Source organism: Macaca nemestrina, chromosome 15, assembly GCF_043159975.1.
Source record: "Macaca nemestrina isolate mMacNem1 chromosome 15, mMacNem.hap1, whole genome shotgun sequence".
Lineage (NCBI taxonomy): Eukaryota > Metazoa > Chordata > Mammalia > Primates > Cercopithecidae > Macaca > Macaca nemestrina.
In genome coordinates this window covers 27,542,369-27,558,668 of record NC_092139.1, presented here as the reverse complement: position 1 = coordinate 27,558,668, position 16,300 = coordinate 27,542,369, and the positions used below count along the sequence as shown (strand labels likewise).

The window sequence follows — 16,300 nt, the reverse complement described above, 5'->3', positions numbered from 1 at the left end:
CTCACTCTGTTGCCCAGGCTGGAGTGCAGTGGTACAGTCATAGTTCACTGCAGCCTCAAACTCCTGGGCTCAACAGTTCTCCCACCTCAGCCTCCCAAGTGGCTGGGACTGCAGGTGTGTGTCACCACGCCTGGACAATTTGTTTTGAATTTGTATTTGTAGAGGCAGAGTCTGGCTATGTTGCCCAGGCTAGTCTTGAACTCCTATCCTCAAGTGATCCTCCCCGCTGGGCCTCCCAAAAATGCTGGGATTGCAGGCATGAGCCACCACGCCCCAGTGTTTATTTTATACTTAAAGTACATCTCAGATTGTACCAGCTACATTTCAAGTGTTCATTAGCCACGTATGTCTAGGGGCCACCATATTGCACAGCCAAGTCTATACTCACCAGCTCTGGTTCCTCTTCTCCCATTTCTCCCACTCAAACCAGATTTCGGCCTTCACTACTTCACCCGATTTCTCTTTGCCGAGGTCATCAGTGGCTTCCACGGTCACTTCCGTGGTCCGTTCTCAACCGACTTGTCCCATCAGCAGCATTTAGCAGAGCGGATCACCCCTTTCTTCTAGAAACACCCTTCATTTGACTTCTGGGATTCTTCTGTGAAGTGGTTTTCCTGTTACTTCACTGTCTGCTACTTCTCAGCCTCCTTTGCTGGTTCCTCATCTTTCCTCAAAACTTTTTTTTTTTTCTTTTTTTGAGACAGTCTTGCTCTGTTGCCCAGACTGGAGTGCAGTGGTACGATCACGGCTCACTGCAACCTCTGCCTCAGCCTCCTGAGTAGCTGGGATTACAAGTGTGCGCCACCATGCCCAGCTAATTTTTGTATTTTTAGTAGAGATAGGGTTTCGGGCCGGGCGCGGTGGCTCACGCCTGTAATCCCAGCACTTTGGGAGGCCGAGGCGGGCGGATCACAAGGTCAGGAGATCGAGACCACGGTGAAACCCCGTCTCTACTAAAAATACAAAAAATTAGCCGGGCGCGGTTGTGGGCGCCTGTAGTCCCAGCTACTCGGGAGGCTGAGGCAGGAGAATGGCGTGAACCCGGGAGGCGGAGCTTGCAGTGAGCCGAGATCGCGCCACTGCACTCCAGCCTGGGCGACAGAGCGAGACTCCGTCTCAAAAAAAAAAAAAAAAAAAAAAAAAAAAAAAGAGATAGGGTTTCGCCATTTTGGCCAGGCTGGTCTTGAACTCCTGGCCTCAAGTGATTGACCTGCCTTGGCCTCCCAAAATGCTGGGATTCCAGGCATGAGCCACTGCGCCTGGCCCTCTTCTAAACTTTAAATGTAGGGTTTCCGGGGGATCAATCCCTGGACTCTACTCTTCCCACATTCTTCCTTAGTAATCTAACTAGTCTTTTGACTTTAAAGACTGACTGTCTAAATGGTGACAACTACCAAACCAAACCAGCTGTCCAGACCTCTCCCCCAAACTCAGGGGACTCTCCTGAACTAGGACCTGTACAGCCATGTGCCTACTCAGCTTCCTCACTTGCATCTTTCACAGGCACCTCACACTCAACGTTCAAACCTAAACTCTTAATATTGCCCCAGCCCCCAAAGCTGCTAAGTGGCAACTCCATCCTCACACCCTCCATCCTCAGGCCAAAAACGCGGGAGTCATTCTTAACTTCTCTCCAATCCCTACACCCTGTGTATCAGCAAATGGCTTCTGCCCTAAGAATGTATCTAGAGTTTGACCATTTCTTAGAGTGATTTTCAACATAGGTCACAGCATATCATTCTTCTGCTTAAACTCCACCATGGCTTTCATCTCACCAAGTGTGGGATCCAAATCCTTACTGTGACCTTGTTAACGAACACTTATGGGAGGCCGCTGTTTCGAACTGAGCTCTTGCACTAGGTGGGCCCCAACAAACCAGACCCAACCAGAATAGAGTCACTCATGACCTGCTAAGTGCCATATCATCAAACAGAACATTAAATGGTCCAGTTTTCCAAAATATGAAATTCACAGCAGCCAATCAGAAGGGGTCCAGTTGGGCCAGGCACAGTGGCTCATGCCTGTAATCCCAGCACTTTGGGAGGCTGCGGCAGGTGGATCGCCTGAGGTCAGGAGTTCGAGACCAGGCTGGCCAATGTGGTGAAACCCTGTCTCTACTAAAAATACAAAAATTAGCCAGGCTTGGTGGCAGGCGTCTATAATCCCAGCTACTCGGGAGGCTGAAGTAGGAGAATCGCTTGAACCTGGAACGGGGAGGTTGCAGTGAACTTAGATCACACCACCACACTCCAGCCTGGGGGACAGAGCGAGACTCCGTCTCAAAAAAAAAAAAAAAAAAAGAAGGGGCCCAGTCTACCTTAGCTTGCATAATCAGGAAGTCCCCTCTGCTTTAACCCCAGAAGGAAGGTAACTTTGAAATGACCAGTCTGCTTTTCATGTCCTGTTTCTGCTTCAGCCCCTTTTTGCCTGTAAGGCTCACTCCCACTCAGCTTGTCAGAGCCCCCCACGGGATGCTGCCCAGTTCATGAACTGCTCACAAACGCCAATTCAATCTTTAAAACTCTATTTGGGTCGGGGGTGGTGGCTCACACCTGTAATCCCAGCTACTTGGGAAGCTGAGGCAGGAGAATCACTTGAACCCTGGTGGTGGAGGTTGCAGTGAGCCGAGATCGTGCCAGAGCACTCCAGCCTGGGCGACAGAGTGAGACTCCATCTCAAAACAAAACAAAACAAAAAACCAAAAGACTCAATTTGTTACTTTTTTTGTTTTGTTTTGTTTTTTAACACTTCTAAGTGTCCCCATGAGCTGGCCTCCTGCTCCTCCAGGACTTTTTTCTCTCCACTGACATCCTTGCTCTGGCCCAGGTAGCCACATTGACCCCCTTGCTAGTCCTTCCACACTCCTGCCTCTAAGCCTTTGTTGAGTTTTCACTCTGCCTGGAATGTTCTTTACTCTGATATTTACAAAGCCAATTCCCTCTCTTCCTCAGGTCTTTACTCAAATGTCACATCAGTGAGGCCTTCACATATACACAGTGTAGATCAAATTATACCCCCAGCACTCCCTGGCCCTTTAAAGCTTTATCCTTTGCACTTGCCAACATCTGACATATTCTATATTGACTTGTGTTTATTATTCTCTTCCCCACCACACACACATTGGAATATAAGCTCTATAAGGTCAGGGACCTTGTTCATGACTATCTCTCCAGTGCCCAGACAGTACCTGGCACAGAGTGGGTGTTCTATAAATGTTTGTTGAATGAAGGCCGGGTGCGGTGGCTCATGCCTGTAATCCCAACACTTTGGGAGGCCGAGGCGGGCAGATCACCTGAGGTTGGGAGTTTGAGACCAGCCTGACCAACATGCAGAAATCCCATCTCTACTGAAAATACAAAATTAGCTGGGCGTGGTGGCACATGCCTGTAATCCCAGCTACTCGGGAGGCTGAGGCAGGAGAATCGCCTGAACCCAGGAGGCAGAGGTTGCAGTGAGCCGAGATCATGCCATTGCACTCCAGCCTGGGCAACAAGAGTGAAACTGCATCTCAAAAAAAAAAAAAAAGTTTGTTGAATGACTAAATGGTGTTGTTTATAGAAGAGCAAGTCACACGTGGGTGAAGGATGACTGTGATCGAAGTTAGTTGAATGTGGTTAAGAGCTGGTTCTGGGTTGGACTTGCCTGGATTTGAATCCCAGCTTTCTCATTTGCCAGGTGTGACTGTGGGCAATTGGGTTACACTTTCTGTGCCTCAGTTCTTTGTCTGTGAAAGGAGGAGGATGCCAATACCCTCCATCAGCCTGTGTAAGGAGCATATGAGGTTCTATGCACGAAGCTGCCTGCTTTGCACTCTGCGTGCTTGGTAAATGTTAGCTTTAAACAAAATTATACCTTGTAATACCACTTTGGGAAATGTAACTATATAAAACACAGAAAAAATAAGGCCGAAGAGAAAAGAACATTTAAATGCACACCGATATGGGGGATTTTATTGTATTTACAAAGGAAAAAGTGGGTCAGAAATGAAAGAGGATTAACTGGATCCAGTTGCGTTTTGGCTACAGGTAGCCCAGGTCACAGGAGGAATCTTCATCCCTGGGAGTTCCTGCTACAGAAAGAAAGATCAAGCTCAATCCGGGGAATTGAAGTGAGGGTGACTAGAGTGGGATGCATGGAACCAGGGCTATGGGTGCTCCCATGGCAGGAGCTGGCCTTTCGGATTCCAAAAGAGGCTGTGTGGGGTGGAGGGAAGGATGTGCAAGCGTGCCAGCGAGGTCAGTCCCAGGCTTAGCCCCTGCTCTCTGCTCTGCCAGCCAACTCCCACCAAGACCCTGGGCCAGTCACTTCCCCTTGAAGAAGCTGCCTCTAATCCCCAGACAGGCTCAGCGTTCTCCCAGCCTCACTGTCACCACTTCCCAGCGTCTCTTCCCACTCATCACAATGAAGTAATTGACTGTACGAGAACGTTATCTAGTTCCTTGCTGCCTCGGTGCATTATGAATTCCGTGAAAGCAGGGGTCGCTGCCGTCCTGTACCCTGCTATGCCTCCGGTCCAGAGCGTGGCATGTCACAGTCACTGGATGGTCTTTACAGGGGTGGGAGGATGGCTAAACCCGAGCCTCAGTTTCCTTACAGGGCCGTTACATGGACACAATGTATGATGGGTGCAAAAGTGAGCCATCTGTCACATGGCTCTCCTCTGCACTCTAAAGCAGGAACTTATTCCTGCTCACCAGTGATATCCTGGTATTTGCAGCAGTCCAGCTGGAGGGGGAACAATGGCTGTAGCAGCCTTCGGGACCCTTCCTGCCAGCTCTGCGGGCTCTATGACTTCAATCTCTGTGAAGCCTCTGGCTTTTAACTGGCAGGAACAAAGCCTGCATTCTTAGGATTAGCCCTCCCTGGAGCCATCCACCCTACCGGGGCCTGATGAGAGCCATAGCAGGTGAACAATTACCTAATCCCAGCCTGCGAGGCACAGAGGAGGCATTCTTCTTAGAGACATTATTTTTGAACTCTAGTCTTGCGGACCCTAGAGATGGTAAGAGCTAACCCCTCCTTTCACAGAGTCGAAACTAAGAAGCGTGTTGCTGTGCCGCTAGTTGCGGAACCAGGCCTGGGGTCCAGGCGTTCTTCCCGCCTCCCAGCCTGGTTGTCGCCCCTCCTGTCATCTGCCGTAGGCCTGGTGCTGCTTGTAGATGGTGAAATCTCTGGGCTGGTGGTGTCTAATCGGGTTGGGAAGAAGGGGAGAGAGGCCACGGAGAGCTCTGCTGGGAACTGGATTTGCTTAATAGATTGGACCAGAAGTGCCCAGCAGAGCCACACTGGGACCTGCTTGTGCTCGCAGTTCAATCAGGCTCTAGGCCGGCTGTGGTGGCTCACACCTGTAATCCCAGCACTTTGGGAGGCCAAGGCAGGTGGATCACCTGAGGTCAGGAGTTCGAGACCAGCCTGGCCAGCATGATGAAACCCCATCTCTACTAAAAGTACAAAAAGTTAGCCGGGTGTGGTGGCGGGTGCCTGTAATCCCAGCACTTAGGGAGGCTGAGGAGGGCGGATCACCTGAGGTCAGGAGTTCACTACTAAAAGTACAAAAATCAACTGGGCATGGTGGCAGGCACCTAATCCCAGCTACTCGGGAGGCTGAGAATCACTTGAACCCTGGAGGCGGAGGTTGTAGTGAGTTGAGATCACGCTACTGCACTCCAGCCTGGGTGATGAGAGTGAAACTACATCCCAACAACAACAACAACAACAACAAATCAGGTTCTAAACCCCAGCAGAGTTTCTCCAAACAGCCAAGACATTTTTGGGAAACTTTGCCCATGAAGTGGGGCTTTGTGCAAAGAACAGGTCTTGGGCCTGTCAGTCCCTGACTTGGGGCCAGCTGCCACCCCCTCTTTGCCTCACTTTTCCTCCTCTGTAAAATGAGGTAACTCATTTCCGATCTCCCCTGACTCCCAGGAGAAACATGAGGGCCAGTGAGCTGGGGAACGACAGTCATCACGTCTCTCGTCTGCTGATCGTGTGTCTGTGCACACTCGTCTACCACAGTGTGTGGGAGGGCTGGTCTGTCTTTGGCTTTATAGTTTTTTGAACTTGGCAAGGGATCCAGAGCATGCCTGTCAGTTCACCCGCAGCCAAATCCTTGGGGACACCTGTTAAAATTCAGATTTCTGGGTCGTATCCCGGAACCATTCAGTGAGTAATATTTTTGGGCATGGACACTGAGCCTGGCCTCTGGCTCCGCACTGGGATACAGCCGTGGATAAGATGCGGTCTCCATCAGACACTTCCCACCCGTCATGTCTAAAGAACTCTCCTAGTATTGATTGATTGATTGAGACGAGATCTCACTATATTGGGCAAGCTGGTCTCAAACTCCTGGCCTCAAGTGGTTCTTCCCCATCAGCCTCCCAAAGTGCTGGGATTACAGGCATGAGCCACCGCACCCAGGCACTTTCCTAGTTCTTTTTTTTTTTTTTTTTTTGAGACGGAGTCTCGCTCTGTCGCCCAGGCTGGAGTGCAGTGGCCGGATCTCAGCTCACTGCAAGCTCCGCCTCCCGGGTTCACGCCATTCTCCTGCCTCAGCCTCCTGAGAAGCTGGGACTACAGGCGCCCGCCACCTCGCCCGGCTAGTTTTTTGTATTTTTTAGTAGAGACGGGGTTTCACCGTGTTAGCCAGCATGGTCTCGATCTCCTGACCTCGTGATCCGCCCGTCTCGGCCTCCCAAAGTGCTGGGATTACAGGCTTGAGCCACTGTGCCCGGCCTTTTTTTTTTTTTTTAGACAGAGTCTTACTCTGTTGCCCAGGCTGGAGTGCAATGGCGCCATCTCAGCTCACTGACACCTCCGCCTCCCAGCTTCAAGCGATTCTCCTGCCTCAGCCTCCCAAGTGGCTGGGATTACAGGCGTGAGCCACTACGCCTGGCTAATTTTTGTATTTTTAGTAAAGACAGGGTTTCGCCACGTTGGCCAGGTTGGTGTCGATCTCCTGACCTCAGATGATCCACCCACCTCGGCCTCACAAAGTGCTGGGATTACAGGCATGAGCCACCATGCCCAGCCATTCTAGTTCTTAATGTCTGTCAGGAGGGTCCTTGTTCTTGGTTTGTTTGGCAGAGCCCCATACCTTCAGAGAGGAGTGGATTTTTTCCTTTTCCCAGCAAACCATGGAGTAGGAAGCCCTGAAGTCCCTAGAAGCACACATGCACACACACCCATACCTGTGCTTCTGCAGCAGGGCCACCAGGATGCTCTCCAATTCCATTTGGTTTTGTTCTGCCCACACGCTGTCCACCTGACGGCCAAGCCGTGCCGTTGCTCCTCGCTCTTGGTTTCTCTCTCTGTGTGGTTAGAAAAAGAGAACTAGTTGCTATTTGGGTAGGATGTGGAGAGGCAGAGGTATATCCCTACGCCTATTTCAATATCTGGTGTGGACTCTTCTACCCAACTGAATTAGATTCAGCCACACTTAGGGAGGCAGTATATATAGTAGTGAAGAGTACAGTAGTACAAATGTATACAGTTGCAAAACGTCTCCCCACAGATTATTAATTATAGAGGGAAAAATAACTTTATAGAGGAGAAACCTGGCAGACACCATGTTAACCAACTGATCGAAGTTACCATCTACCAATAATCCACCAATAATGGCACAAGTTGCCATCCTGTGCCTCCTGATACCAGGCACTGAGAAGGACACAACATTACTTCTGTGAGCGCATCACCTGATTCCTCTAATCATCATTAGAGGAATGCATCCTCTAATCATGGGGATATGTCTGGCAAATTCAACATGAGAGACATTCTATAAATCATTAGCCTTTAGTAATCAAAACTGTCAATGTCATGAAAGACCGAGGAACAATTCCAGATTAAAAGAAACTGAAGAGACATGACAACTAAATGGTATCCATGATCCCAGATTGGGTCCCAGATCAGAAAAAGAAATAATTGTCATAAAGGACATTTTGGGACAACTTGTAAAATTTGAAAATGGATTATAACTGACAATTATACTATGATTATGTAAGGAAATGTCCTTTGGTTAGGTATTAGGAGACACATACAGAAGTACCTAAAGGTAGAGGGTCATGATGACTGCAATTTACTCTCAAATGGTTCAGCAAAAATGATAACAACACTTAATGTGCATATGTGTTTCTGTGGTATGTATCTATATCTAGCTATAGATATAGAGTAAGCAAATGTGATAAAATGTTAGGAATTGGAAGGGTATATGGAAGTCCATTGTGCTTTTGTTGCAACTTTTTTGTAAGTTTGAGATTTTTTCAAAGTAAAAACTAAAAAACATACAGGCTATAGAGTCAGGCAGTTTTGCTCCAAACTCTGCCACTCTTTGTGTGTCCTTTTTTTTTTTTTTTTTTTTTTTTTTTTTGAGACGGAGTCTCGGTCTGTCGCCCAGGCTGGAGTGCAGTGGCCGGATCTCAGCTCACTGCAAGCTCCGCCTCCCGGGTTTACGCCATTCTCCTGCCTCAGCCTCCCGAGTAAGCTGGGACTACAGGCGCCCGCCACCTCGCCCGGCTAGTTTTTTTGTATTTTTTAGTAGAGACGGGGTTTCACCGTGTTAGCCGGGATCGTCTCTCGATCTCCTGGCCTCGTGATCCGCCCGTCTCGGCCTCCCAAAGTGCTGGGATTACAGGCTTGAGCCACCGCGCCCGGCCTGTGTGTCCTTTAAGAGCTATTAACCCTGGGCCCAGACACAGTGGCTCATGCCTGTAATCCCAGCACGTTGGGAGGCTGAGGCAGGCAGATCACGAGGTCAGGAGATCGAGACTGTCCTGGTTAACATGGTGAAACCTTGTCTCTACTAAAATATACAAAAATTAGCCAGGTGTGGTGGCGGGCACCTGTAGTCCCAGCTACTCGGGAGGCTGAGGCAGGAGAATGGTGTGAACCCGGGAGACAGAGCTTGCAGTGAGCTGAGATTGTGCCACTGCACTCCAGCCTCAGGGACAGAGCGAGACTCCGTCTCAAAAAAAAAAAAAAAAAAAAAAAAAAAAAAAAAAAAAAAAAAGCTATTACCCCCTGTATAATGGGGATAAGGGTTGTTATGAAGATTAAAGAAGAAACTAAAAGCTGGGCAAGGTGGCTTACAACTGTAATCCCAATGCTTTGGGAGGCCAAGGTGGGAGGATCGCTTGAGGCCAGGAGTTCGAGACCAGCCTGGACAACATAGTGAGACGCCATCTCTACAAAAAATAAAATTGTCGGTTGTGGTGGTGCATACTGGTAGTCCCAGCTACTTGGGAGGCTAAGATGGGAGGATCATTTGAGTCCAGGCATTTGAGTTTACAATGAGGCATGATCATTCCACTGCACTCCTGCCTGGGCAACAGAATGAGACCCTGTCTCTAAAAAAAAGAAAGCAAGAAACTAAGAATAATAGTAGCTGACACTACCAAGGGCATCCTGTGTGCCCAGCACTGTGCCAAGTGTCTATAAATGTCCCAGGGCAGAGCCTTTGTTTTTGGCATGGAGTCATTATTAAATGGTAACTACCACCAGTGTGGTTACTGTCAGAGCCTAGCCGGAAGAGGCACATGGTAGGTGTGGAGGTAAGCTGAGGTTTAACGCTGGAACCCTTTTGCTATGGGAAGTCCAGAAATGACACTTGCTGTGCCAAGGAAGAGATCTGACTTGGTCCCTGGTCTCCTGTAGGGAACAAGATCCTGGAGACTCTGCTGCAGAGTGTGGGAAGAAGTCACTAGAACTCCTGCTTACCCCTGCTGCCTGCTCATGATGTCTTGGAGCAGTTTGCGGGCGGACAGCTGGCCCAGCACCTTCCGGTAGCTGTTGGTGAAGATGGCATCTGCATACCGCCGCATCCTGTGCAGAAGGAGTCAGGGGTCAGAGGGCGGGGTGGAGGCCAGGCGAGGGGACAGTCACGGCTGCATTCGCCATGTCTCTGCAAGATCCTTCTGTTGCCATCTGTCCCACTCACCCCAAGAGAGACTCAGACCCCTCTGAGTGACCTCTGTGAAGCTGTGTCTGCCTCCTCTGCAAGGACGGGCAGTGGGTGCTGCCTGGAGACATAGCCGGGGCCCAGCTAATGGGCTGAGTCTGCATTCACTAACGCCTGCCCCATGGCAGGGATGGCTTGGGAGTGGTGGGAACTTTCCCCAGGGGCTGCTTACCTGAGAGTCAAAGGGGGAGGTGGGGAGCAGTGGGAGCTGCTGCTGAGGGTGAGGATCACAAAGAAGAACACCCAGAGTGGCATCCTTCACCTGGGGCTGGCACCTGCAGAGTGACAGGAGAGGAAGGTCAGGTGTAGCCACAGCCATCGGGATGGCCTTTACTGGCCCAGCCCTGGGCTTGACTCCATGGCAAGCCTTGGTTCTTGATTTTTGGAAACTGGGGGATGGGAAAAAGAATTCGGACTCTGGAAGTCAGACAGACCCGGGTTCACATTCTGCCTCTGCCAGCCACCCTCTCTGACTTCACTTTCTTCATCTGTAGAATGGGTATGATGGAGCTACCCTGCCAACCACATAGGGTTGAACTGAAAACCAGTGACGGTAGAGAAATTTTCCCTTGCCATAAGGCATTAGAAGTGGGATTTGGGGCCAGGCACGGTGGCTCATGCCTATAATCCCAGCACTTTGGGAGGCTGAGGTGGGCGGATCACCTGAGGCCAGGAGTTTGAGACCAGCCTGGCCAACCTGGTGAAACCCTGTCTCTACTAAAATTACAAAAATAAGACAGGAGTGGTGGCATGTGCCTGTAATCCCAGCTACTCGGGAGGCTGAGGCATGAGAATCCCTTGAACCCGGGAGGCGCAGGTTGCAGTGAGCCAAGATCATGCCATGCACTCCACGCTGGGTGACAAAGTGAGACCCTGTTTCAAAAAAAAAAAAAAAAAAAAAAAATTAAATAAATAAAATAAAATGGGATCCCTTAGCAAGGAATGGGGAAGGTCAAAGAACCTTCTCTCAATGCCCCCTCATTCAACCCCATCCAGTGTGGCAGTGACGGCAGGCAGCAAGGGCAACTGCTCCGCTCTGAGTCAGACAAACTGGAAATTCAAATCCTAGCTCAGCTGTCATTAGCTGTGTGTCCCAGGACAAGTGGTTTCCCCTCTCTGAGCCTTATTTTCCCTGGCCATAAAACCGAGATGGTAACTAGACCTCCTCCTTTGGCTCCTGTAAGGATCTGGTGAGGTGAGGTGCCTGAACCAATAGGGAATTCTCTAGAAACCTTTGCTGTGGCTACCTAAGACTGACCCTCTGAGAGGGCAGGCTCTTCCTGTTTTAATTTTGTTTGGAGTTGGAGAGAGGGGAGAAGGGCTCTAAGTCTTGCTCCAGACGCTTAGATTTCGCTGAAGGGTTTTAGTCCTGGAAGAGACCGAAGAGCCGGGGGAGCCAGCGTGGCACAGTCGTCCCATAGGTCCTGTAACTACCCTTAATTGGGGCCTGCGGACACCATGCTCTGCAATTAGGGGAAGAACAGCCAGCAGGGGACAGAGCCCGCCCCTGCGCAAGTGCCACTGTGTCGGCCCAGACCTGCCTGAGCGTGGAAACACGGCTGCCATCGGGGGACTTGGCCCCCTAGGAATTCGGTCCTCCCATCTCCATGTGTTTCTCCCTCTCAGCAGGATGTCTCCTCCATGGGGGTGTAGATCCATCCAGGGGCCCAGCCGGCCCCAGAGATGGCCAGCACCCCCGCCTTTCCCACGATCTCCCGACATGGCTTCCTTCCCTCCCGCTCCTGGGTCCTGCTGAGGAGTTCCGGCAGGCAGGGCCAGCGCTGGCAGAACCCAGCTTGTTCTCCCAGCCCTCTCAGGGTATCGCCCTCCTTTCCGAAGGTACTGAAATCTCCTCTAACCCAGGGATGCCTTGGGCCCCCAGGCAGCACTCTCAGGGACCGCTCATTGCAACCTGAGACCCTGTGCCTGCAGAGCTGGAGGGAGCAGCAGCCCAGGCCTCAGCGGTCAGTCCCTCCCTCCCTGACACAAGCATCCCCACTCCCCTACCCCGCCCCGACCGCACACTGGCCGTCCTCCACTTCCTGCTCTGCTTGAGTGAGCACTGGCTGCCAGCGAATGACAGGGAGTTCACTACCCCCAGCCCTGGGGCTTACTTCCAAGTGGTTCTTTATTTATTTATTTTGAGACAGGGTCTCACTCTGTGGCCCAGGCTGAGATAGAGTGGTGCAATCATGGCCTCAAACTCCTGGCCTCAAGCAATCCTCCTGCCTCAGCCTCCTGAGTAGCCGGGACTGCAGGCATGTGCCATCATGCCCAGCTAATTTTGAAATTTTCTGTAAAGATAAAGTCTCACGATATTGCCGAGGCTGGTTTCAAACCCCCGGGCTTAAGCAATCCCCCCGCCTCAGCCTCACAAAGTGTTGGGATTACAGGCATGAGCCACCATGCCCGGCCCAGGCAGTTCTTATTGTTAGGAAGTTTGTCTCATCATGTCAAGCCCAAATCTCCTTCTTCTGCAAATATTCGTTAAGCCTCTACTGTTCCGGTAAGGACTGGGGCTAGAGAAAAGATGAGAACATGGGATCTGCCCCGAGGGCTGGCTGTGTAACTTCCGCCTGCTGGGCCAGAGCCTCTGCACCTGCAGCCAAACGACCAGCCCTTTAGATACGTCTCGCATCTGACTTAAGCCTTTGTTCCTCAGACCAAGGCTCGGCAGCCTTCCGTCCTCCTCATCGCACCATACCATGTCTGGTCCCCCTTCTCCCCACCTGGTCCAGGCTGCCTCTCCAGAAGTGGAATTTCCTAAGCTGGGAGACCTTTGGACACAAGCAGCGCCCCTTGACAGAAAGCACTGCCTTTCCTGCCTCTCCGCTGCAGCCTGGGTTTCTTGCCTTCTTTGCTGCTGATGTTTAAAGATTCAGGCAGATCTGGGTCCCCAATCACCTCCCTCCGCTGCTCAGAAGCCCCTGGCTCCCCACTCCCTCCAGAATAAAGCTCAAACCCCTTGTCTTGACTTAAGCTTTCCCTCTGCCTCCTGAGCTCCTGCCCCTTCTCCCAAGGACTGGCACAAGGGATTCCCAGCCCCTGTGCCCTACCGGGCTCTACAACCCACCCTTGCACTCTCCCTCTGGAGCAGGCATCCCCATGCTGCTCCTCTTACAGCTGAGGAAAAGAGCCCAGAGGGGACAAGGACCTTTTCCATGGTCCTCCATCAAATTAGTTTTGGAGTGGGCACTTCAGAATGGGCCTCCCCATTCCCAGGCCAGCAGACTTCCTCCCGCTCCATGCAGCAGCTTCCCAGGTACAATGCTCTATTCACAGCATTCCCCGTTCACAAGGGGCCTCAGCCTCCATCGCCCGCACGTGGGAAAGGGTCTGAAAAAAAGGAAAACTTCTTGCTCTTTGTCGTTGGGCCTCTGGGGAAGAAAGAATGGAGACAGACAGGAACACCTGCTTGACTGGCCCCTCCCTATGCACACCCGGTAGTTTCAAGGAGTTGAAAATAACCTTATAGAAGGGCAGACTTTGATGGCGAGGGCAAGTCACAGTAAACATGATAATACCCCACTCATTCAAGATAAGGCTCAGTAACTGCACAGGCTAACCAAGGGGCTCAACATTTGCCACAAATCCTGTGCCCCAGGCATAGGTCAAGACACCATGGCAACCTCTGAGCTATGAGAACCTAATCCATGGGTTTGCAGATCCCACTGGATGAAAATGGGAAACAAGAATTACCCAGTGTAGGGTAAGATAAGAATAGAGGTTATGTCACTAAGGATAAAAAAGCTCCAGCCTGAGCAACATAGCGAGACCCCATCTCTACAAAAAATAAAATAAAATAAATTATCTAGGCATGGTGGCACATGCCTGTAGTCCCAGCTACTCTGGAGGCTGATATGGGAGGATTGCTTGAGCACAAGAGGTTAAGTCTGCAGTGATCCATGATAGTGTCACTGCACTGTAGCCTAAGTGCCAGAGCAAGACCTTATCTCAAAGAATAAAATAAAATAGCTGTCAACAGACACATTCCACATGACAACTTAAGGAGTCAAAATTCACCGAATGAAGTGTAGCCAAGCCCAACAGCATTGCTGACAACGCTGATGACTGAAGGCACTCCAGAGTTTATAATCTATCATGATCATTGGTTAGCTTCCTGCAGTGCTTACTGATTCTGTGATTAGATGTACTTGAGATTGCCTGGATTCAGGATAAACAGGCACTTAATCTACATCCGTTGGCACCTTTTGCCAGCCTTCATGTCAGGAATGTCAGGAGAATTCTGCAGATTCACCTGCAGCTAACGACAGAGGTCAGGTCCCAAGCACCCAAATTCGCAAGGGCATTTTTGAAAACCCAGGGAAAGAACATCTTTAACTTTCCTTGAACATTCCCCTTTGAAATTTGAGCACCCCAAAGCATCGACATCCTGATCTGGTTTATAAACTGTTTCACCGACAGCACTCTAAGTTAAAAGAAATCTAAGTTTTTAATGAGGAAGCATCTTGAACTGTCATTCAAAAGAGTGATACTCCAGCTCATTCCAGAAGGGGTTTGAGGCGGTCTATGGTGAAAGACACAAATACTTCAGGATCATTAAAGCAAGGATCAGGAGACAGGCGTGGGGTAGCGGAGGACTCCAAGGGCAGATAATTGTGTCTAAAACCTGGAGTAAAGAGTGCGGCTGCAATTGAGCAAGAAAGCAAAATGTTATCAATTTCCCAGCAATTACATTGAATCAGTTCTGAGTGATCAATGAGCAGTATTGATTTGCACAGCCACTTGGCTCATCTCTGATCCATGGCAGAATCCCATCGCTGACAGGAAAATCGAGCCAACTCACATTTGCCCCCGAAGCCTGCCCACGCACCCTTGAAGGAGCACTGAGACCTCAATGCCTGCGACAGACACCTGGAGCCAGTCCGCCACGCGCCCAAGTTAAGAGAAGCCCCAAACAGCACCATCAAAAGCCTATTCCAGAGCCTCTATTGAGGGGTGGTTTTATCCAGAGAGGGGCTCAGATGTACTCACCCGTCCATGGGTAAAGAGGATGGTGGTGGGCCTCTTGGACTCAGTGTTTCTGAGTTGGTGAGAAGGTTAACTTTTCTTGCCCCCAACCAGCCCAGCCCCCAAGGGCCACCCCTCTCACCTGATGCGGCAGATCTCCCCCTGCTCCGAGGCACTGCTCCAGTCCACGGGCCCTGAGCTGGGTGTTGGCTCCGGCAGCCGCCTGGCGTCCCCATCATTTATCCCTTCATTTTCCTAAGCGTTGTCAGCGTCAGAGAATCAATTACCCACAAGTCAACCAAAGGACTGTTTTTAGCATCACATCACACTGACAAACCCTAATAGGTGAAAGAGGTTTGGCCCCTTGCAAATTAAGACTCCTGGTAAAGTCTCCCTTTACCTTTGACAGGGTGGACAGAGTACAAAGTTGTAACATCATTCCAAGAGGATATAGAGAATATATACTGCCATAATAATGATCAGAGAACTCGGCTGGGCACGGTGGCTCACACCTGCCATCCTAGCACTTTGGGAGGCTGAGGCGGGTGGATTGCCTGAGCTCAGAAGTTTGAGACCAACCTGGGCAACATAATGAGACCCCGTCTCTACAAAAAATTTAAAAATTAGCTGGGCGTGGTGGCACACGGCTGTTGTCCCAGCTACTCAGGTGGCTGAGGCAGGAGTGTCACCTGAGCCTGGGAGGCGGAGGTTGCAGTGAGCCAAGACCACACTATTGCACTCCAGCTTGGGTGAAAGAGCAAGACTCTATCTCAAAAAATATATTTTTTAAAAAAGAAAAAATATGTGTTAAAAATAATTGGAATACTCATAAGACTGAAACACCAAGAGTTTATTGATTCCCCAAGATAAATGTGCCTTTTTAAAAGTTCCTATGATTTAGTTTTGTCCCTGTGTAATTTTATTTCACTTTTGGGAAGACACATTACGAATAAACGTTATTCTCTCCTTAGTGGGGAATTCGTTCACTATCTCCCTTGTCGTCCAATTATCAGAATTCTGCACTATTTGATTTACACCTGCTTGGTCACCTGCTGTTTTCAACAGCTAACGTGGGAGCATCCGTCGTCATTTGTCAAGGCAGCCAGACATTGGCAGTTGCCTCAGAGAAGTGTGAAGTGAGAGGGAAGAGATGGAAAACTGTGGGAGAGTTGTGCTTCCAGATTTCCCTAGCCTATAGCTAAGAAATCCTCACGAATGACATAAAAGCATAGGAGGCAGAAGCTCTGGTTTCCCAGGCAGCCATTGTGAAAGTGTGGAAAGAGCTCCAAGCCTCGAGTCTAGGGACCTGCTACCTCTTCCAAGCCTGTCAATCATGACCTCTATGACCCTTAGGAAGTTACTTCTACCTGGCTGGGCACG

The 16,300-nt window shown here is 50.2% G+C and overlaps 1 protein-coding gene across 2 annotated transcripts; it reads right to left on the bottom strand.

The window, feature by feature from the left end:
• Positions 1-3,922: 3,922 nt before the first annotated feature.
• Positions 3,923-15,154, bottom strand: LOC105496306 (growth hormone releasing hormone). 2 transcript variants are annotated; one of them, XM_011766635.3, is made up of 5 exons: positions 15,063-15,154; positions 10,122-10,224; positions 9,709-9,813; positions 7,188-7,307; positions 3,923-4,066 (listed from the first exon to the last, which is right to left on the bottom strand). In XM_011766635.3, exons 2-5 carry the CDS (start codon positions 10,202-10,204, stop codon positions 4,051-4,053), a joined length of 324 nt encoding a protein of 107 aa, XP_011764937.2. In that variant the 5' UTR covers positions 10,205-10,224; positions 15,063-15,154; the 3' UTR covers positions 3,923-4,050. The 2 variants fall into 2 exon arrangements, with proteins under 2 accessions (XP_011764937.2, XP_011764935.2); XM_011766633.3 differs by having other exon boundaries at positions 3,923-4,069; positions 15,063-15,146.
• Positions 15,155-16,300: the final 1,146 nt, after the last annotated feature.

Bases quoted from the DNA above. Each gene is read 5' to 3' on its own strand.
- LOC105496306 (XM_011766633.3), bottom strand. From the start codon at position 10,204: ATGCCACTCTGGGTGTTCTTCTTTGTGATCCTCACCCTCAGCAGCAGC. The intron at 9,814-10,121 runs GTAAGCAGCCCC...CCTTCTGCACAG, and splicing joins CCTCCCCCTTTGACTCTCAG to GATGCGGCGGTATGCAGATG. The intron at 7,308-9,708 runs GTAAGCAGGAGT...CTAACCACACAG, and splicing joins ATCATGAGCAGGCAGCAGGG to AGAGAGAAACCAAGAGCGAG.